The sequence below is a fragment of the Polypterus senegalus genome, chromosome 13 (genome assembly GCF_016835505.1).
Source record: "Polypterus senegalus isolate Bchr_013 chromosome 13, ASM1683550v1, whole genome shotgun sequence".
Lineage (NCBI taxonomy): Eukaryota > Metazoa > Chordata > Cladistia > Polypteriformes > Polypteridae > Polypterus > Polypterus senegalus.
In genome coordinates this window covers 75863090-75886797 of record NC_053166.1, presented here as the reverse complement: position 1 = coordinate 75886797, position 23708 = coordinate 75863090, and the positions used below count along the sequence as shown (strand labels likewise).

The 23708-nt window shown below is 40.6% G+C and overlaps 1 protein-coding gene across 1 annotated transcript in view; it reads left to right on the top strand.

Moving 5' to 3' along the window:
• LOC120543058 (membrane-associated guanylate kinase, WW and PDZ domain-containing protein 3-like) overlaps positions 1 to 23708 on the top strand; it is a 214156-nt gene that overhangs the window by 13956 nt on the left and 176492 nt on the right. The window contains exon 2 of the mRNA XM_039775902.1: positions 19790 to 20079. Within this exon, the coding sequence (XP_039631836.1) occupies positions 19800 to 20079 (280 nt within the window). The 5' untranslated portion in view covers positions 19790 to 19799. The remainder of the gene's footprint in view (positions 1 to 19789; positions 20080 to 23708) is intronic.

Genomic DNA, 23708 nt, shown 5'->3' with positions numbered 1-23708 from the left:
CCTATTTTTGAAAGCCTAGCCGGACACAGTATAATGGATAGCTGGGTTGGTATCTGTCCGCTAGGCCATCCACTGTATTCCTATCACATATGCTGTGGTCTGACAGCATTTGGTCAATGTAATGATAAACAGTGGGTGCAGCCTTTGTAACATATCAATATCTCCAGTAGATGAGCATATCTTGCATGTTGTTCTGGCTTCAGTTATTTCACTGTTTACTTTACCTTGAATGTATAAATCACAGTAGGCCTTGAAGGTATCAGTTATATGACTTTTAGTTCCTTTTTTAAATCACTCCACAAGCTGATAAACTAAAGGTTACACCAGTGCTTTTGCAGTTGTGTTGTTGTTTGTGAAGGAAAACAGTGAATACTTTTTTTACTTTTGACCTTTTCAGCTGCCTTGATATTACATAATAAGTGGAAAAGCAAAAGAAAAAATGGTTTGTCTGTAGGATGTTTTTACATTGTCTGGAAAGTAACAAAAAAGGTCAACTTACGTGCCTCCTTTTGCAGTTTGTTGGCTTGGAGCATTGAAATCATGTTTATTTATTCAGTTGCCACTTTTTAACAAGGAGTTGAATAAAGCACAAATGCATAATCCAGTTGTTTCCACACTATTACAATTGCAGTGCCAAACTCAGGATCACTGGTGGGACCTGTGGTCACTATTAAATTTGACCCTTGAGATAATTAAAGGCTTTGATATGTCTCCTGCTTAAGAACAAGTTGTATGGGAGAAGAAAATGACAATTCCATTGTGATGGATAGGTGGAGAGATTCTTAAAGAAAGTTCACGATCAAAGTCTGCTGGGCAATCTGTAGGGTATAATCATAGCTGGCAAAGGAGCTGTCCCCATATTAGGTGGTGTGGTGTGAATGGTCGCCATTTGGTACTTGGTACGCTGCTTAAGTCTGCCTATAGCAGTGCCGTTTCCCTCATTTGCTGTGGCTCTAATATTGGCATTGTCACTTGCAGTGACATGCAGTGAGGTTGATGGCTGGTGAGGCACTGACTCCTTCAGAGTCAGATTTATATGAACCCACAAGAGTAGCTCATTCACTATTCAATTGACAGCATGCACTTTGACTACTGGTTATGTTTCATATCACATCAGCAATCTTTACACACAAGTAAGGCGTATATTTCGCTAAGAAAGAATGTTACATTTGTAGTGGTGAGAGAAAGCGAAGACAGCGCATATACTCTGCACCCTCCATGTGTTCCAAATTTGCCATTGCAATTTCACAATTCATACTTAGTGTATGCAATACAAATGAAAGTATACAGTGGTGTACAAAAAATTGGATTTCAATTTTGACCTTAATTGAAATATTTAGTTGTTTTGAAAAGCTTTTAATTCTGATGCTTTAATCAATTTTAATACAGACTGTTCAACAAAAGGATAACAAGAAAAACAAAAGAATATTTTATTTAAGGTCAAAATTAAGTTTTTAAATATTGATTTTTTTTTTCTTAGTCTCATCCCATTTTCTGTAAAACTGAAAACTGTTTATGGTCTTACCTTTATTTGTAAATGAAGTCCATGTGCCTATCCTTCTCCATGAAAATCGCCGCCACTTTCTTGTAAAAGTCCTCCTTATTTTCCTTTAGTTTTAAAAATCTTAATCTTCCATTTTGGCAGTCAGTCGGAACAAAAAACAAAAATAAACGGACTCTTGCAGTGCACTTGACTTTCTGATATCGCTAACTTATTGGTGCCCAGAGCCTCTGCATAGAAGAAAGCAGTAACAATCACCTGTTGGGCTCCCATGCAGCACGGTACAGTCTGCCTCACCTTGTGCCTTTTCACTGCGATTTTATGTCCTATCAGCAAGACTAAATATGTCACACACATTCATTAAAGATATTAGCTAGACTGTGGAAAGTCAGGGTGTATAATAAACGTGTCTGCAAACATTATATTGGTGACATACAGAGAGACAGCAACAGGCACGCGCCAATTGCATGCATCAAACCCAGTGTGTGAGGGAGAGTGCAGTCTGAGGTGAGGCTCGACTCATTGCTCCTACACCTCATGTTTCTCCCCTGTATTTGAACAGGAAATGCTCAAATTCAGCGATTTTGACTATAAAAATGATCAAGATTTGTTGGACTCATAAAGAAAAATTATTTACAGCACAGACAATTGGACAAATTTATTTTATGTTATCATTATTAGTTTTTGTACTTTTCATGATGACTCTCACCTGCCTCCCCTGACCACATGTCCCTGGTCACTTGTAAGACAGCTATCTAAAATACCAGTAGAAGAGAAAATTCAAAATGGTTTTATGGCTTAAGGTTTAAGTGGTAATCACTGGAGTCATCAGGACAGGGCTGTCCAAGGCTTTATGGGTAAAAATGCATTTACAACACTGAGCCACTGGTCAAAACACAAATGTATTGTCAATATTAAAGAAGTGATACCTTTATCCAAGACCACTATATGTGTATTGCTTCTACTGTATGTCAATTTTAATTCTAAATTAGTTAGTTTATACACAACATCTAAATTCTGATTTACAGTATATTATTTTCTGAATTTCTTTGAGTCCTTGGCTCTTCTCGGATGGTTCAGACTGGACACTGTACCAGACTACTGGGAGCTGACATTTTAAAAACTGAGGCCAATACAGTAATTCCCAGGTATAGGGTCCATGTAGGTAATGTCTATAATCATTGGGTTTATCCATCCATGCATTAATTTTATAAGCAGCTTATTCAATCTTTGATTGCAGGGAGCCAGTGCCTATCCCAGTTACACTGCACATAAGGCAGGAACTGACCCTGGAATTAGAATTTTGTCTACTCCCCATATTATAAAATGACCTGAACCATGTGTGGTTTCGAATCTACTGTGGTGTCATAAAAATTAATAAGGTCATCAAGGTAAAAAGACTGGATGGTTCCCACCTTGCATGCAGGCATTGGCTCCTTGCAACTGTGTACTTATTAAACAAGTTAGAAAATGGATGGATGGATCAACATAAAGCATGGCCATAAACCATTGAAGACTTTATTAGAAGTTAAAAGTCACTGTTTCATCTAACCATCAGCTAGTGAAGAGGCTAAAGAATACTTTCTGTACTTCTGTCTATTTCAGAGGACTATGACCCTCAATTTAACCCAATACATAGCCACCCACTACATAGCAGGTCTTCCCTGAGGTTTTGTTCCCTTTAAACCAGGGGTGGGCAAAGTCAGTCCTGCAGGGCTGCAGTGGCTGCAAGTTTTTGTTCCAAGCCAGTTGCATAATCAGGAAATGATCCTTGCCAATAATTTCATTTCATTGGTTGTCAGTGCTTTAACTCTGCCATGTCAGGTTATTCTCATATCCTAGATTTCTTTTTTCCATTCTAAGGATGTTAACCAAATGATTTGAAGCCTAAAATGGTAATTCTCACTTTTTCTCTTCATTTTCCTTCCAAGTATTTAATTAAACCTAATAGTGCATGATACATAGACACAGGTGTAAATGGTAACAAGGTAAATGGAGAACTGCTGGTTTCTTTTGTCATTTGCATCTTATGGCTAATAAGGAGCTATTAAAACCAATACTACAGCTGTTTTAGACTAAAATAAGCAATAAGGGTTCAAAATCTTAACAAGCAAGACAATTAAAATGAAACAGAAAAGTGTTACATGGGCAATAAGTGCTTCTTACTGAGCAATTGAGTTGGAGCAAAAACCTGCAGCCACTGTAGCCCTCCAGGACTGATTTTGCCCACCCCTGCTTTAAACCCTCATTTCCTTGTGTAAACTGGTTTGAATTTCCAACCTTTTATTTCTATGATCATCATCCATATTCTTACTCTGTTCTTGAATGTTTGGAACGTAATGAGTCAGGCAAGGCAAAAGCTGTTGGAGGTGGATTTTAAGAATGTGAATTTAAAAGCCGGACAAGAAAATGTATGGCCAAGGTCAGTAATTTGACCCAGTAATATGAAGGACAGTAAAATTTATTGTCAAAAAACAAGCAATCAGTCAAGAATGTAATCAAACAAACATGAACTACAAACACAAAATGGTTAAGGAAAAAGTCTTGCGGAGAGAACTATTTAACAAATTTCAAAAATATGAGATGATTAAGTAAAGCCAGACACAAGGGTTTAGACTTCAGAAATGAGTGATGGTCAGCCTAAAGGAGCTTCAGGTGGCCATCATGTGATTACAGTTGGCATGGAACTCTATAAGGGAGGGGTGTCCAAAATCAAAATGCCAAAAATGAGCGATGGATGTGTTGGCTAATTGGGGGTGCAATGGTGAGCAATTAATTGGGTTCAAACACTGTAACAGTTGCATTCTGGGTAGAGCTGATTTTTTTTTCACTGTGTCTGGGCACTCAAATGAGAGTCTAAAAAAGATTTACTGCAGGTATTGTTGACAAGGCTAAAAAATGGCAAGTGTTGTGTTACCTGGAACAGAAAAAGAAGCAGGTCCCTAAAACTACACAAAAGGTGTGATGTTTGAGACAGGGTTCCTTCCCTGGCTAGGGTTCAAATCTTTTTTTTATATCCTTTTTTGTTCATTTTTGATTTTTTTTGTTTACTTCAATACTTCTTGTTTTTATTATATATATTCTTTGTTGTTCATTTTGTCTATGTTTCAATGCCTTCTTTATGTTTCATGTGTTTTTTGGGTGGTCCCCCAAAAAACATAGCTAGCTGCCAGTCACGAGCAGGGACTTCCCTTCAGCCTATAATTCTTCAAGATCTCCCACAGTCCCTTATTGTTCATTTCATTGTGCTTGGGCATCTTGGTGAAGTTCTTTGTTTCTACTGTGCTTTTTGATATTTCTGGAATTTTAACCTAGCTTTGAATTTGTGTTTTTTGGGACTTGTATTTGCCTTATTGTCTAGGCCAGTGTTTTTTTTTTGCCTCACAACCCAATCATGCCCTTCTTAGTCTCTTTAAGACTCATGCCAATTGACATCCCCTTGTCAATCAACATTGTGGAGAGGGTCCCTCTTTGAGAATTACTACTGATCATCATAGATTAATCAATCAAACATTACCCCCCACAACAAACTTCGCAAACCATACACTAGCCATTACCATTATATACACCAGTGATTTACGACTCTACAAAACCTCTTTGGTGTCATGGTCCATAATTTGAAAACTCTAGTCTAGGCAGATTTTATGTCTTTTGTGCTCTTCTTACCTTCACTGTTTGACAGGGAATTTTTGTGGAAATAAAACCTATTTATTTTTATAAAGTTCTGTGGTTAACTCTGTTACTATCTAGGATGGAAAGTTGTCCTCTCTAGTGGGAAGTTTTGGAAATGTTTTTTGGGACTTGTGTACTTTGGGACGTCTAAGTCATCACAGAAAGGCTGGACATGCCTAAATACCAGTTTGGGCCTCTGGATTAGGCGTAACCCTAGGCTATCCAGCCCCAACTCAAATGGCAAGCTTTGCCATGAAAATGGCCTAGAAAAGGGTCTAAGGTTTTTAAAAATTCAAAAATACCAGAATGTCACATAAAGGAAAAAAGGGAAAAGCATTAATCCTCCAATCCAAACACTAAACAAAGTTTATTATTCAAAAAAGATGAACAAAAAAACATAAAGGCAAAACAGAATACAAAATGAACAAAAATAGGGTTGCAAACAAATCCAAAAGTCCAAGAAAGAAGAATCAGTACCTTACATTAAAATACAGCAGCCCAAATTCAGAAAATCCACAAACAAAATCACAAGAAAAGGCTGAAGCCAGAACTTCACAGTCCCTCAACCACATTGTTAGGTCACGCCAGTTCCTTGGGATCCATGCAAAGGAAGGAGGACCAATAATAAAATACATTACATTGAAAGTTAGCATGAAACAAGAAAATATTAAAATAAATAACACCATATTAAATAAACAATATACATATAGAAGAAATTAAAAAAGGGGGACCGGAGGGTGTGTTCCAACTACAGAGGGATCACACTCCTCAGCCTCCCTGGAAAAGTCTATTCGGGGATTCTGGAGAGGAGGGTCCGTCGGATAGTCAAACCTCGGATTCAGGAGGAACAGTGTGGTTTTCGTCCTGGTCGCGGAACAGTGGACCAACTCTTCACCCTTAGCAGAGTCCTGGAGGGTGCATGGGAGTTTGCCCGACTGGTCTACATGTGTTTTGTGGACTTGGAAAAGGCATTCGACCGTGTCCCTCGGGGAATCCTGTGGGGGGTGCTCCGGGAGTATGGGGTACCGGACCCCTGATAAGAGCTGTTCGGTCTCTGTACAACCGGTGTCAGAGCTTGATCCGCATTGCCGGCAGTAAGTCGAGCCCGTTTCCAGTGAGAGTTGGACTCCGCCAGGGCTGCCCTTTGTCACCGATTCTGTTCATAACTTTTATGGACAGAATTTGTAGGCGCAGCCAGGGTGTTGAAGGGGTCCGGTTTGGTGGACTCAAAATTGGGTCACTGCTTTTTGCAGATGATGTTGTCCTGTTTGCTTCATCAGGCCGTGATCTTCAGCTCTCTCTGGATCGGATCGCAGCTGAGTGTGAAGCGGCTGGGATGAGAATCAGCACCTCCAAATCCGAGATTGGAGCCTTGGGATTCTCCCGGAAGAGCTGGAAGAAGTGGCCGGGGAGAGGGAAGTCTGGGCCTCTCTGCTTAAGCTGCTACCCCCGTGACCCGACCTCGGATAAGCGGAAGAGGATGGATGGATATAGAAGAAAACCATAAGCATAATTAATAACATCACATTGAAAATTATAATTGATTTAAAAAACACAAAGTGTACCAACAATCAACTAACTAAATGTCAGAATGACAGTTCTTGCTGAATTCTAACCCATAAGATCATAAAAAGTTTAAAAACAAAAGTTCCTTTCAAAGCAAGGATGATGAGGCAGGCAGTTTGAGGCATTCTGGTGCACTGTTGCAGCTGCCTCCTGGCACTCTGGCAACTGGGCGAGCAGCAGCTCAGGGCACTCTGGTTGAGCAACAAAGACAAGAACTGGGGAGCCTGGCTAGATGGTAAAGAAAGAAACAGGAGAGAGCTGAACAAGACTGGAGCACATCATACATAACATTCACAAACCAACTTAATCCGATTCAGAGGCAGGTGGGACTTGAGCCTATCACAGCAGTATTGTGCTCATGGTGGGAACCAACCTGAGGTGCCAGTCTTGACAGACTTATACCCACACTCATTTATTCAGATTTAATTTAAATGCACTAATCAACCTCACATGCATGTCTTTAGAATGCTAAGGGAAAAACAAAATATGGATGGATAAAAACGTTAAATATGTTACACTTCCTGCTATGTTTTCCTTACAGTCCTAATTGTATTTGGCTGCTGTGTAATGAACTAACTTTGGATCTGTACCACCAAGTCTGATTAATTGAGCTTGGGATTAAACACACTGAGTGGATATTACAATTAGCCTCAAATATAAAAAAAACTGTTGACCCAACTGAATTGCCACTGTCTTCTGGCACATGACTCTTATAATTATAGGCACTTATAACTCTGTTCTCCTGACATCAAGATGACATGTGCAGACCACATCTGATATTCTAGCTCTGTGATTCAAAACCTCAAAGATAACAAGTGTTCACTAAAGCCATTGTTCTTGTTCTGACCTGCAATTAACATTAGAACTAGGGGCAAACCTTGTAGTCTGACCTCTCTAGGGCAAAGCTTCATATACTGTAGTATATAAGGTTCTCGACTACCCCCAAATGATAACGTTAAGAGTTCCTGTCCAGACCTGGTCATATACATTTTCTGACACTGGACCACACATTGTGAAGTTCTGTGCAGATCTGGGTAGCTGTGCTCAGAATGAGAATTACTGGACAGATCTGATATGCTGCCTTCTCTGAGGAAATATCAGGTCAAATATGCTGACCAATCCTGACCAGTGTGAGTTTTATGAGGTTTGATTATAAAGGGGAAAGAGGTAACTACATGTGATTAGCTAAACTTTATGAGCTAAAACCTCCAATTTTAGAGCTACTGATTTGAGCTAATCATAATGTGAGAAGTGGTATCCATGCCTAACATTTGACCTTTTCAAGATTTAACCACAATCATACCTAGAGCTCATCTACTTATTCTTACAGATCTGATGGCAAGATAAGAAATTCTTAACACCCCCAACCTTTCAAGAATTCTAATATTTCACCACAAATTTCCAGATCTGGCCTGGTTGACTTTGTGAGATGAAGTAACACAACATCACATTCTGAAAACCATGTAATCAAATTCAGAATCACAGGGAGCAGAACTCAAGGAAGGAACCAACCCTAGATGAAGTGTCAAACCCTAATGAAACCCTAATTTAGTGCTGCTGGAGAGTTCTGAAATATGGAGCATTCTGATATCTGATCATTGAGTAAGAAACTGGAAACATATCTTATCCAATGACCATTATGGGGTAATTGCTGTCACATGTATAGAGTAATTCTTACTTTCATGTGTGAATAGCAGATGACTATTTCAAGAGGAGAGCAGAAGGCCTGGGCTCTCTGGAATGTGAGAACAAGGTTAGAAGTATTAACCAGTTACAGTATGTTCCACTGAGGTTTCTTGTTAAATAACTATTCAAGCCCGGCCTGCTGACCTTTAAGAGATGAACCAATATGCTGAAAGACAACTATGACCAATTGTCATAGAGACTGACTGTGGAGATACAAATATTGACCAGTGTTGTCCTTTTGAGTTCTCTTTGGTGAGAGTGTATGGTGAAATTGGTGAGCAGATCTGGCCTGCTCACCATTGTTAGATGATACCTACATTGTCAGAACTATTGACTTCCACGAGATGCAAGTCCTAGTGTAAAGGATATTGGCCAAGCCTGACCTATTATGTTTTCCAGGAGCTCTCCATAGGTTCAAAAGAGGTGACTAAGTCTGGCTTGCCGATGTTCGTAAGTTGAAACATCCAGCATAGCGGAAACTGTTTATACATGATCTATTGAGCTCTCTGAAATCTGAAGAACTGACCAGTCATGACTATGCAAACTTTGTGAGACCTGAACATTGGTTAAATAGTGATAATCAAAACTGATCTGTATGATCAAACCTCTAATGTTAGAGAAGCTGACCTACAGAGCTCTTTATGATCTAAACTGAGGCCGAACAGTTTGTACTGGACCTGGCCACATCATCTTTTTTATAGTGACCCATGGTAGCATTTCTGATCCACTGAGGATTTTTTATGTTAAACCCTAAAGATAAAGATCGCTGATCAGTCCTGGCAAGATGACCTCGCAGAAATGTGAAGCAGTGTCCAGTCTTGACCTACTGCTAGGCTATCTGGTCAGAACACTGGTCTCCGTGTCCCTAGAGAAAGTAATACAAATCCATTACTGTATGTAATGTATTTGTGTTATTAGTGTGACCAAGCCTTGACCGATGCAGCTTTTCCACTTGGCTGAGCATTTAACAAACCCAGAAGTGACATTGGGAGCTGACGGCAGAGCTCGAGCAGAAGTCTGCAAGGAGAAATTTCCAGGAGGTGTTTGGAAGTGACATGAGCTCAGATATGAGGATTTGTGTTTGCTCAGAAAACTGAAGGGTGATACGAAGAAAAAGCACTGTAAGCTTTTTCTTTCGTCCACGTCAGCTCTTTAGGAATGCATTCAGGTAAAATGGATCAGGATTAATCACCTCAGGTCTGACGCATTCAGAAGGAAAATGAGTCCCTCATAGTTACAGAGCTGAAAATGGAACATTCCGCTATTTTTTCTATGCGTATGTCCTTTTTTTTTGATAATAGCAGTGTGTAGGTGTGCATGCATTAAGCTAGTGTGACGAAAGGAGTCACAGAATAAGTGGCTGGTAAGTGAATATCACGGGCTAGCGCTGCAGCAGATGGTGCTGAGTGCTGGCACAAGGAGCGGATGTTTTGTCTTAACATACTTAAAATGCACTCTGCTGGCACACTTTGAGATCAAGTGGGGGAGGACTATATGGAAAACCATGATGGCTGCTGGAAGCCCAAGAAAGTGCGGGTTATTGTCTGCCATAGCATTCAGCCCACTTCTAGTGCTTTAACTACATCTGGGCACATGGCCATGATTGATTCTGTAGGAGGTGATGGCTAAAGGTCAGTCTGGCAGAGAGTGGGTGTAGAGCCATGGCTGGCACTCTTTCTGGGAGAATACAAACACACGTGGGTCTAGATTCAGTAGAGGCCTGTATTAAGCAAGTAGGAGGGACCTAATAAAGTTCATTGTGCCCAGGAGACCTACCAAATCATTTTTAGTCCAGCTGACCACATCTACAGAACGATAATTGACACTTTGAGGGAGACTATGTTTGCATCCCACAAGACATTGAATCACACTGGCAGCAGGGAACTTGTATGTTAAGGTTTAACTAGATGCTGACCAGAGAAGAAGAGTCTCTGGTGTCCAGCTGCTTCAGCCAGGGCTGTATACATTGTGGAGTGTTTCCATAGTAACATGGCAGAACAAACACTCCTCTCCCTATTCAGCATATTCCTCACGTGGCCACTTACCACAATTATAGAAACCTGTACTTGCTGGCAAAACCATTCAAAGCAGGCCGTTGGCACCTATACCAGCAAAGCAAGGTACTATATGCAGTTCATTTCACTGTTTATCAGCTTGCAAGTTTTTTGTGAGTATGATTGTACTGTGCTTGAGAATTAAAGTCACTGACAAAACAAATTTTAATTTTGAAAATCTACCTACCTATCAACGTTTTATAGTCATCCATCCATCCAACCCGGTATATCCTAACTACAGGGTCACAGGGTCTGCTGGAGCCAATCCCAGCCAACACAGGGCGCAAGGCAGGAAACAAACCCCGGGCAGGGAAAATTTAGAGTCGCTAGTGCACCTAACCTGCATGTCTCTGGACTGTGGGAGGAAAACGGAGTGCCCAGAGGAAACCCACGCAGACATGGGGAGAACATGCAAACTCCATGCAGGGAGGACCCGGGAAGCGAACCTGGGTCTCCTAACTGAGAGGCAGCAGCGCTACCAGTGCTCCACCGTGCCACCCGTTTTATAGTCAGCAGACCCAAAAGCCAGTGGTGCAATCCTAAAGTACATAGCAGTGGCAGATAATGCCAAGACTCCCAGTATTGTATTCAGGTTCTGCCTTGAGGGTCTCACATTAGACAGTGAGACCTGCTACTTAACAAGCCGGAGTGGAAACTGAAAGGTCTCCCATACACCCTTACATTGCAGTCCTTCACTTATGTCTGCTCTAAAAGCAGGCAAGGGGAATTGGGATGGTTCTTATGATAAACACATTTAAGTGGACACTACTTAAATAAATTAACTCATATTATAGGTGGCACTCACACCCCCGGTATGCTCCTTGGCTCCTGTCTGCCTAGATAGATAGATAGATAGATAGATTGATAGATACTACTTTATTTTGTCAAAGGGGGAAAGTTAGCTTTTTACAGAAGCTCAAAAAATATCATGAACAATGAGAACCCCCTCAAATACATGCAAGAACTGTAAAAAATAAGAAAACATCCAACTTAGTGAATGATAAGAGATCAGTCACAGGGAGGCATTATAAAGATGTATTGCAGAAGGTATGAAAGAGCCCCAGTAGCGTTTCCTGACACTCTTGTGCTGAATAATTCCATTGACTGAAAATACTCAATTCTAGTGTGTCATAGACAGGATGAACAGCATTGTTTATACCTTCATAACAGCCCTTAGTTTCGTCTTCATTCTGTCCTCTGCCACTACCTCCGGGGGTCCAGAGTGTGTCCCATAACTAAGCATACCATTTTAATTAGCTTGTTGATTCAGTGGGCCTCTCTTGAAATGATGTTAGTGGCCCAGCACACCACAGAACAGAAACGTGCACTGGCCATTACAGAGTTAAAGGAATTAAATTAAATTAAAAGAATGCAGTCTTCCAGGAAAACAGTCTGCTCTAAATTTTTCTTATATAGTTCCTCTATGTTACAAAATCAGCCCAACCTGTCATTGATGCAGACCCCCAAGTCACCTCCAGTGCATCACCCCCATATCCACTCCTTTATTAGTGACCAGACATAGAGGCTCTTTGGTGTGGCGAAAGTCAATAACCAGTTTCTCGGTTTTGCTGATGTTAAGATGCAGACAATTCTCATTGCACCAAGAAACAAAGTTCTCCACCTGACTCCTATACTCTGTCTCATCCCCCTTATCAACACACCCCATAAGTGCAAAATCATCTGAGAATTTCTGTAAGTGACATATCCTGGTGTTGTATTTATAGTTTGAGGTGTACAGAGTGAAGAGAAAAGGAGACAGGACTGTTTCTTGTGGTTTTCCAGTGTCACTTGAGTCCTTGAGTCTCACAAACCGTGGTCTTCTGGGCAGATAGTCCACTATCCAGGACACCATAAGCTCATCCACCTGCATATCTCAGCCTGCTCCTTTATAGTGCAATAGACAACATGGGTTGGCTGGGATCCCGACCAGGATGGATGGTTCCTTACCTGGCCTGGAGGCCCTTTTAATGGAAGGATGTGGGTGGACAGGCATCCATACCGGGTCTGTTAGTTGTAACTTTCCAGGCCGTAAGGCCATTATGATGAGTGTACAAGGTGAAACCACTTCCCAGGGCCATGTATTCCCCAGTGCACTGGGCGGTGACATCCCTCTGGCATGCTTCCCATTCAGACACCGTCAGTGGTGTATTGGAGTTGTAGTTTTGATGGGCATCCCTGTTGCAGTCCTCACGTGACGCTAAGATGGTGCAGCTGGAGGCAGCTTCTTTTGTCATGGGGAGGTTCTGCCTGATGCATAATTGCTTCCTGGATGTAATGCGATATCACTGGAAGTAGTCCTGGGTCTGGTATAAAGGAAGCTGCTACACTGCTTCCAGGGGAGTTGGAGTTGGGTGGAAGATGATAAAGCTTTCCTGGGAGAAGTGGAGGAAAAGGGAAAAAGAGAATTGTGCTTGTGTTGTGCTTATTATTATGAAGAAGATCATTTTTTAAGATATTTTATTATAGTAAACCTTTTATTTGAACCCAAACTTGTATCATCGTGGTTGTGTCTGGAGTTTGAGGTGCTGCAATGTCCCCTACTGGTCATAACTTGGCTTGGTTGGATGTTATTGAAGTCAGTGGAGAAATCAAAAACATGAATAATCCTGGCAGTATAACTGTAAATGAAGACTGCGGGTTACAGAAAAAAATCAGTTTTCATCCTGAGTCCAAGGCCAGTCAGTGGTAGACCAGCCTGAATGCTGGTTTTTCCAGCTGTGACTAGCTGAGCTCAAATATTCCACACTAAAAGAAGTGTTCCTCTGTTAAAAAACCCTCTCAAGGGGTTGCCAATACATGTGCTGCAGCCTTTTAACATTGATTTTTACACCAAAAAGCAAAGGGGAATGAGTTAAGGGGTGTAGGGTCTGTACATTTTCTCTATATCTGAGTGTCCAGCTTTCTCCAACATCTTAAGGAAATAAGTGTAAGGTTGACTGGTAACTCTGAATTCAACCACCATTTGTGAGTGCAGTTGTGTGCCCTGCAATGGTCTGGGCTCAAGGTGGGATCTGGTTTCTATTACAGTGAACTGACACAAAATGGTTCAATAAATGGATGAATGGACACCATATGTACCACAAACATACTTGTCTCTGTGTGTAAGAGCATAGTGAAGGGCGGTCAGTCTTTTTTCACTTACTAGCCCACTACTTGGTGGCAGTTTCAACAGGCATGAATCATTCATTCACACGGAAGCCACATTGGTGTGGAGGTCACCTGGCCATCAGAACAAACATTTTATTTAAGGAGACTCCCCCTGCTTACTTTGCTCGCCAACCCCCAGCACTTCACATCTCTGCCGCTCACATATGTGGATTTTACTTTCACCAAACAGCAAATCTTTTAATTCTCGCGGATGCGCCTCTTTATTGGGTAGAAACACTACTTTTCCCTGATGACAACACGAATTAGACGATCTACAAATCTCCGACTTAATGTTTAAATTTGAACAATATATTCAATCTCTTTTCACTGTTCTGTTATTTCACCGAGTAATAATTTATTTTTGTTTGCGCTAATGCAATCTTTACTATCATTTTTTTGAGACTTTCGAATTTTAGTATTTTCATTATCTCTAACCTGCTCTGCATGTGTATTGCACTGTTTTTGAATACTTTACGATGTTCTACTTTGCCATCTACTCTTTGTCTTTTATTTCTGGCCCCGGGCATGGTTAAATCTCTTGGCACAAAGTCTCGTCTTGCAGGACTTGAAAGTATCTCTCTGAAAAAGTCACGTCTCGTCCCAGGCTAAAAAGTCTTGTCTCGTCCCAAAATTTTTTTATTTAATAGAGAGATAGAATCCCTGTAGTGTATATCCATTAAACTGCTTTGCATGTACTGTAAATAAAATAGCTTGAATTTCATTAAACAAAATGCTGAACTCAATCAACTAATAATTTTATTTATGGTGATATAATAAATATAAGTAGTATGGCAATCAAATGAAACATAAACAGTTCTGTGTCCTTTCTTATGAAGAACAGATGATGTGTGGGACATTCTGGGGCACAAACTGCATTCCTCCATCATGTTTGCTTGGGTGTCATTACACATGCAGTAGCTTCTTGTATCACCAACCATTTACCAAATCTTAATGATGCAGAGGTATCCCCTTTTTGAACCAATATATTTTTCTTTTCCACTTGCTTTGAACTCATTTCTTACTTGCATACCCACTGAGTATACCACTGTACATGCAAACTGAATTTGTTGAATAATCACTCACTGTGTGGTGCCCTGACCAAAACGCAAGAAGCTTTACCTTTACCTAAGAACTGTAAGCTATATTCTTTGTAAGACAATGTGCTAAATAAATACAGTAAATTTAGTCTGATTCCATTGCTAATTATTTTTAAAAGTTAGTCAAAAAAAATTTGGCATTGCATTGAGAGCGCTATGAATATTAATGTTTAGAAGCTCAAAGTGGCAAAAATCATCCATTGAAAGCTGTCTCAGCACAAAGCTTAAACAAACCTTAAGCCAATCTTCTGTTCTTACGGAACATTTGCGGCGTTATATTAAAAATGGCTGTGATCAATCAATATGGTGATGAAGTCTGAAAAGGTGGGTTTCTGTTCTTTCCAAGCACCCATTGACTGTTACTGCTTATTGTTCTTTCAAGTGGCTAGTATGCAATAAATTAAATTGGAAACATAAAGAAAATAATCTTGTCCTCCACTAGGACCTTTTTGAGTCAAAAACCAGACAGGAGGAAGCTTGTCCATTGCATGTTTAATTTCTCTTCATGAAATGGGGTACACTCCAGCACAGCAGCCAGTGACGGAATGGTCAATATGCAAAATTACAGGCTCATATTTTTGGACGACTGAATTTATATAACAGTGCTGAATTAACCCTGACATTTACTCTGATTGGTTTGTTGGCTTGTACCATCCGAATATTAAAACCGATTAAAATACAGTACATGAGATGTTTCCTGCAGAGAGTATAACCAGCTTACGTACTCAAAATGAAAGTCTCATTTCTACTATATTCATGGGCCTTACTTTCTATACTTCCTGTCAAATGTTTCTGACATATATTAACTTTTTAATACTACTTCTAAGATAATGTGGAAAGCATACCAAAACACTTTATGTGCAATAACGATATTACTATGGCTATGTAACCCCTAAGTCTCATTTTATTTCACTCTGAATGTGGGCACCAATGGTAAGAGAGATGTATATACAGTACAGCTGTCCCCCGTGGCTCCGCCCGCATAGTAGTGAAACAAGACAAACTTTAAAAACCAATAAACAAACAGTTATTGGTAGGTAAGCAGAGGCAAGTCACGTTCGTAAACATCGCGAGAGGTAAACCGATTCAAATGGAGGCTGGTGTATGAGTGAGGAGAGCCCTGCCTGGCTCCCCACTTCTGATGTCACGCTTCCCCCTCCCCTCGGCCTGCAGCCTCTGTCTCGGCTTAGCATGAATAAATCACTCCTGCATGTGAACTCTGATACTTAGCGGGATGAGAGAAGTTGCAAAATCAACCAGAATATTCAAGCAAATTATAGAAAAAAACCCAATCTAAATCCGTTAAGTAGTTCTCTCAAGAAAAGCGGACAGACATACAGACAGATGGATGGACGTACGTACGTACGTTAATTGGATTTTATATATAGGGAGATAAGATCCTGCTTCACCAGACCATTTCTAAAACTGGCACCTAGCCTAGCATGGCATGTAAAAGACTTGTGACCACCATGACACAAGTCCTGGTACAATAAAAAGTGTTTATTGCATCTACAACACAATTCTTCTCTTCTCTCCTTCCACTCCTTCAGGCGACATTTGTCCTTCTTCCATCCGAATCCTAACTTGCCTGGATGAAGCATAGCAGCTTCCTTTATACTGGACCTAGGAGTACTTCCAGTGCTATCACATTGCATCCAGGAAGCACCTCCGAGCCAGGCAGAACCTCCCCATGATAAGAGAGCATGCCACCAGCAACTACCACTAGCAGCACCCGAGGACCCCAACAAGGACACCCACCAAAACCGCGGCTCCCGTGCAGGCTAGTGACTTCTTTTATCTTGGACCCAGCGGTGCTTCTGGTGTTAGGGCATAGCCTGATGGAAGCAATTCTGGGTCAAACGGAAATCCCACAAATTAGGGATGATGGCTCTCTGCAGCACCCCCTGGTGGCACCCATGAAACCCAACAAGACTCCCCTATGGGACTACAGTTCCCAGCATGTAGTATTGCCCAGGGATGCTGCCACCTAGTGTCCTGGAGGAGTATATAGCTCTACCAAGTTGTTTCCCCTTGTCCTTCAACAACATTGGCCTCCTAGTCAGGTATACAGTTAGGTCCATAAATATTTGGACAGAGACAACTTTTTTCTAATTTTGGTTCTGTACATTAACACAATGAGTTTTAAATGAAACAACTCAGATGCAGTTGAAGTGCAGATTTTCAGCTTTAATTCAGTGGGTTCAACAAAAAGTGTGAGGCAACCAAAGCATTTTTTAACACAATCCCTTTATTTCAGGGGTTGTGGGTTTGTATCCGACCACTGACACTACATAACTCTGATCAAGTCACATCACCTGCCTTTGCTCTACTTGGAAAAACAAATGAAATGTAACCATTGTATCTCAAATGTTATAAGTCACTTTGGATAAAGAAATCAGCCAAATAAATAGATAGGTAGAAAACAATTTCCTAATAACTTGTATTTATATGCGCAACCCCACCTATGGGGTTCTCCCTTTCCCAAATGTTCTGACGTCATTAAACTGCAGAAGAAAAAATAGTCAACATCAGTTGCCATGAATCCAGAAACAAACATGGGGTCTTTGTTTCTGAGATTGTGCTGCTGAGCTTAGCAATGTAACTTCAGCTCATTAACTGTGGTGCTTTTTGATATATTGAAAACAGATTATTTTAATTAGGAGAAGGAAAAAGCAATTGCCCAGGTACTCACCCTAGGACATGCAATGGACATCCTCAGGCTGGCAGAGTACAAGATACATCTGTAGACCATAACATGGATTGCTCGTGGAGAAATCTTTGTCTATTAACCAGGTTTCTCAGACCAATAACCTGGTTTCTCTAATTTGAATAAGGGTTTACATGGCATTTCTGAAACTTGTTTTCTGTGAATAACTGGGTTATTAAAGCGAATGTAAACCCAGGGAAAGAATGTATGTCATGGTTAAAACCCTCAATCAAGATTGCTCACTGGAGTGATCCAAGTTACTGTTATGCAAGTGAACCAGCATGAAAGATTTTAGAGAGAACTGGGAGAAAATGCATAGCTGAAAACAAAGCAAAGGCCAGAAACCATGAGATCAACCCGCACTGTTGCCAAAACCAAAATGAAAATTAAAAATCAAGGTCAAAATTAAAGACACGAGTTGCAGGCAGAAAAGACTTGGATAAAGATGGTGTTTTTTAAGGAAAAGGATGTTTGACAAAAAAGTTTTGATTCCACAAACTCGGATAATTACGTTTTTCCAAGGACGACCCTTAAACCTGTTCACAACCTTTAAGGACACACCAGTAACAAAGCAGGAGGCTACCCTAACAACAGGAATTCAAAATGGAGGCAAACATTAATAAACAAAATGGTGGAGAAAACAACCCACAATGATTAACAAACACAAAAGTAAGCTTTAATTCATAAAATAAACATCAAATTCAAATTATAGGACTCAAGAAACCCCCAAAACAAGGCCTAGATCTTGTACATCCAAAAAATGTACATTTAAATTCATAATGCAAAAGATAAGAGATAAAGGGAAAAAATATGCAAGGGAATGGCACTTTATGCCGTAAGTGGGAAAGTGGGCTTGCCACTCCAACATTGGGAGTTCAGGGGAGGTTCAGGGTGTGGTGTGTAGGTGGGTGCAAAACTGATTTGGACACAGGGAGCGGAGGGTGATGGTGTGAGGAACCTCATCAGAACTGGCTGATGTTAGGAGTGGTTTTCCACAGGGATCAGTGCTAGGGCCGCTGTTATTTTTAATATATATAAATGATTTGAATAGGATAATAAGTAACAGGCTGGTTACATTTATAAATGATATCAAGATAGGTGGATTGGCAGCTAATCTGGAATCCGTTAAATCATTGCAGAGAGACTTGGACAGCATACAAGCTTGGGCAGATTTGTGGCAGATGAAGTTTAATTTCAGTAAATGTAAAGCATTACACATAGGAAATAAAGACATTAGGATTGAATACACATGTGGAGGTCTAAAAATTGAAAGTACACCTTATGTGAAGGATTTAGGAGTCATAGTGGAGTCTACGCTATCAACTTCCAGATAGTGTTCAGAAGCCATAAAGAAGGCTAAGAGAATGTTAGGTTATATAGCGCCCTGATGTGTAGAGTATGAGTCCAAGGAGGTTGGGCTCAGGTTTTATAATGCACTGGCGAGGCCTCAGTACTGTGTGTAGTTTTGGTCTCCAGACTACAAAAAGGACTCGAAAAGGTCCAGAGAAGAGCGACTAGGCTAATTCCAGGGCTACAGGAGATGAATTATGAGGAAAGATTAAAAGAGCTGAGCCTTTTCAGTTTAAGCAAAAGAAGATTAAGAAGTGATAATACTGAAGGGAATTAGTACAGTAAATCAAGACGCTTTTTTTAAAATAAGTTCATCAAGAACATGGAGATACAGTTAGAAACTTATTAAAGGTTAATTTTGCACATACATTAGGAAGTGTTTCTTCACACAGAGAATTGTAGACACATGGAATAAGCTACCAAGTAATGTGGTTGACAGTAAGACTTACAAAACTCGACTTTTGGAAGAATTAAGTAGATGGATATTGTTGGGCTGTATGGCCTGTTCTTGTCTAAATTGTTCTCATGTTCTAAAGTAATCCAGTATGGTATGGCCACTTCTGTATTTGCTTCTCTTTGCAAAAGTCGATCACCTAAACTTGATTGTCTGGGCCTGGTGAGCCATGCGGTACTGGAGTTAGTCTTTTTTTTATGTTGTTGCTTCTGTACAATGAAGTGCTTTATGATGATGAGTTGTTGCAGTCTCTTCATTTATTCATGGCATGTATGAGTCCCAGTGGTCTCACTCCTGCTCAGGGTGCCTGGATTGACTCAGCTGTGCAGGTTGGCTGTGTATATCAGCTTCAGCTGCTTTGCCTCTTTTTAGCTTTACTGGTCAAAATTAAATTTTGTGCATCACTCCCGTGAGGGTTGCACAGCATGCTTGCCAAAGATATCTTTTGAATAGAAAGCCCTGGGGTGCCACAAGCTTTCTGCAGAGCCCACGCTGTCTTCAAGAGTACACCACAAGGCTTTTTTCACATGTTGTTCTTTTTTTTCTCTCTTCTAGCCTGACTGCAATGTCTAAGGCCGCTGTGAAGAAGCACCACTGGCGCTCTAAGGTGCAGGAGAGCTTTGTGCCCCTCGGTGTGCCTTCAGGGGAGTTGGGTGTCGCCATAGGTGGTGGGGCAGATTATGGAGAGTTCCCATTCGTTACCACCACACAAGGAGGTGGGCCTAGCCTGGGAGATCTCATTCTGGAGATTGGAGGCACGCCGGTGATGGGGTTAACCCTTGGTGATGTCAGAGGAGTCCTAAATAGCTGCCCACACCCTGTCCGTATCAAGACAGTTTCACAAGGTGCAGTATTGGACATTTTACTTGTTTATGTCTTTTTTGCTTTGTTCATGTAGTTTTGGTAGTTTTTCATTTAAAAGTAGACATAAATCACTATTTCATGTATTCCCATGACTGCTGAATGCATTTTGACCTTGAGGTAAGAGGAAGAATCCTGAGGTGCTGAGTTAGTCTGTATCTATGACTGGTGTAGCCCTCCTTCCTAAATTAATGGAGATTAGTTGGACATCCAGAACATTCTCTGCAATAGCCTATATGGAATATGGAGAACCTTTTTTGAGAGATTTGTATGGGTCTCGCCTCTGCACTTTGTCTTGTGCTCTTTCTTTCAGTTGCTTTTTCTTCTTCTGTTTTCTGTGTTAACGTTATCCTGTATTTATCCCTTTTATTAGTTTAATTATGTTAGCCTTTGTTAATATAATTATGTTTTTCATTTCTCTTGGTGGTGATGGGATGAGAACCTTAATTATTCTGCAATTCCCAGGAGCTGTGCTTAGACCACTGCAATCACCTGATGAGTACACGCTATATGGTTCAGCCATCAGACATGTGGAGAAATGTGTGTTGTGGAGAAATTCAAATCTTTCCTTTGTGCTTCTGCCTATTTTTTACCTAAACACCATGTCAGATAATGCAAATTATCTGTTGATTTTCAGAAGCTGACTTCATTTACATTATTTTAGCAAGTCGAAGGCAGTTGGATGTACCAGTGAACACCATGCAGGGTGTCATACAGTCAAAGTAATGTGAACCCCTAGGAATTATCTAAATTTATGTCTAATTCCCATATAAAACATGGTCGTATCTTCATGTCATTCACAATAATGAACAAAGACAGTCTCCCATAACTAAAGATATACAGATTTTCAGAGAACTTTTGACCATATTGAATACATCATTCAAACTGTGAAACTGAAGGTTGGAAAACGTAAGTGAGCCCTAAGCTAATGACTTTTTAAAAAGCTCATTGCAGTCAGAATTTAGCACGCCTGGAGTCCATTTAATGAAACGAGTTCAGAGGTGTGACCTAGAATTACTTGATCGATAAAAAACACTATAAAGTTTGAGTTTGAGCTTTTAACAAGAAACATATCCAGATGGGAATCATGCCTCGCACAAAAGAGCTGTCTGAAGAGCTACGATCGAGAATTGTTCATCTACATAAGGCTGGAAAGGGTTACAAAGTCATCTCAAAGATTTTAAATATTCATCAGTCTACTGTTAGGCAAGTTGTCTATAAACGGAGACAAATTGGTATTGTGGCTACTCTGCCTAGAAGTGGACGCAGCAATGAGGTAAACAAGAACCCTAGAGTGACAGCAAAGGACTTGAAGAAGTCATTAGAACTGGCTAACATCTCTGTTCATGAGTCAACTATATGTAAAACATTGAACAAGAAAGGAGTCCATGGCAGGACACCAAGAAGGAAGCCACTGCTATCAAAAAAGAACATTGCTGAACGCCTGAAGTTTGTGAAAGAGCACTTGGACACTCCACAACGGTACTGGGAAAATGTTTTGTGGAGTGATGAAACCAAAATTGAACTATTCGGAGCGAACAAGCAGAACTTCATTTGGCGTAAAAAGGGCACTGCATATCAACATCAAAACATCATCCCTACAGTAAAGTATGGTGGAGGGAACATCATGATTTGGGCCTGCTTTGCTGCATCAGGGCCTGGACAGCTTGCCGTCATTGAGGGGAAAATGAATTCACAAGTTTATCAACAAATTCTTCAGGATAATGTGAGGGTGTCTGTCTGTCAAGTTAAGCTCAGAAGAGGCTGTGTGATGCAACAGGACAATGACCCCAAACATTGCAACATATCCACAGCACAGTGGCTTCAGAAGAACAAACTCCACCTTTTGGGGTGGTCTCACAGTCAGAGCCCAGATCTCAATCCTATTGAGATGCTGTGGAATGACTTGAAGAGAGCCATACACAGAAGACAACCAAAGAATATGGAAGAGTTAAGGCAGTTCTGCAGGGAAGGATGGGCTAAAGTTCCCCCCGCATGATGTGCAGGTCTGATCTGCAGTTACAGGAAGCGCCTGGTTGAGGACATTGCTGCCAAAACTAGAGTCAACCAGTTATTAAATCCCAAGGTTCACTTACTTTTTCCACTACCACTGTGAACGTTGAATGCGTTTGTAAAATAAAGATATGAAAGAGTAGAATTTATTGTGTGTCATTGGATTAAGCTCATTGTGTATATCAGTACCTGTGACTTAGATGAAGATCAGATCACTTTTTATGACCAATTCATGCAGTAAACCAGATAATTCCAAAGGGTTCACATACTTTTTACTTTGACTGTACCTAGCAACTCAGGCCAACTAGTCTAGCCTCAACAAATCATGGAGGTTGGCTCTGTGTACATGGGGGCTGGCAATAAAGGAGCACTCATCCAGAAGCTAACGTGGCAACAAAGAATCAGGAATGTGGGTGTTTTGGACCACGCAAGAAGAAAAGAGCCTTGTCTGTGTGATGGTGCATGCTTTACATACCATAAAAGAATTGAAACATGGGCCAAGATTGCTGCTGAACTCATCGTAACTGTAAACCTTTATGTACAAACTGATTCTATGTTGCAACACATTATTAGCTGTTGGAAAAAGGGGAGAGTTTGCGTTAATTTGAAAAAGTGGGTCTGTGCTGGAAACTCGTCATGCAGTCTTGATGCAAAATTGACACCGCCAGTCATAGTTATCGTGTAATATGACATACTAAGGAAACGAGAGGAGCAACTCAGTTGTCAAGTTTGACATCCCCTCAGACTAGAAGTCACGTGACATCAACTTTTCTTGCTTGTGATCTTCCTGATTTGATCTAATGGATTCTGGCCTTGCCTTGTTGTAGAATTTTACATCTGCTGTTTGACTTTTTTGGATTTATAGCTTGTTTTTGAAATTCTGATCTTTTTGAAACATTTGGTGTTTTTGTCTTCCTTTTCATTATTTAGTCAATTCACTAAATTAAATTATTTTTTTTATGTTGTATTTTTTGCCAGGGTTTTGGTGGTTCCCTCCATTTTTGGCTTTGAAGCAACCCCATAAGAGAATGTCTCTACCTACCCTGAAAAAGTTTCATAGCTGTAAACAGGCCAAAAAGTGTATTCATAAAATTAAAAAATGATAAATTTATTATTATATGGTTGTGCTACTGTGGTGGACTGGTGCCTTTCCCGGGGTTTGTTTCCTGCCTTGCGCCCTGTGTTGGCTGGGGTTGGCTCCAGCAGACCACCGTGATCCTGTAGTTAGGATACAGCAGGTTGGATAATGGATGGACGGATGGTTGTGCTAAAAATGAACTGAAGTTTAACTAGAAAACTTGATGAAATTAAGTCAATAGTCTGATCATGTACATTTTTGATTTATTAGCTAATAGCAGGGACAGGTAGCCAAAATCAGGGAGCATTTACTTGTTTTAATATAAAAATACCAAAGCAATGAGGCTGAGAGAGAGCGAGAGAGGTTGGGATCATGTACTGATACAGCTCGTCGCCACACCCACCACATGACAAACCACCTCAGGATTCCAGATTAAGACCCGAGTGCAGCCGTGCAATGGGTGACACCTCAACACTACACTAGTTCATGGAATGGAAGAGTGGATTTTATTACAGTAGCCAG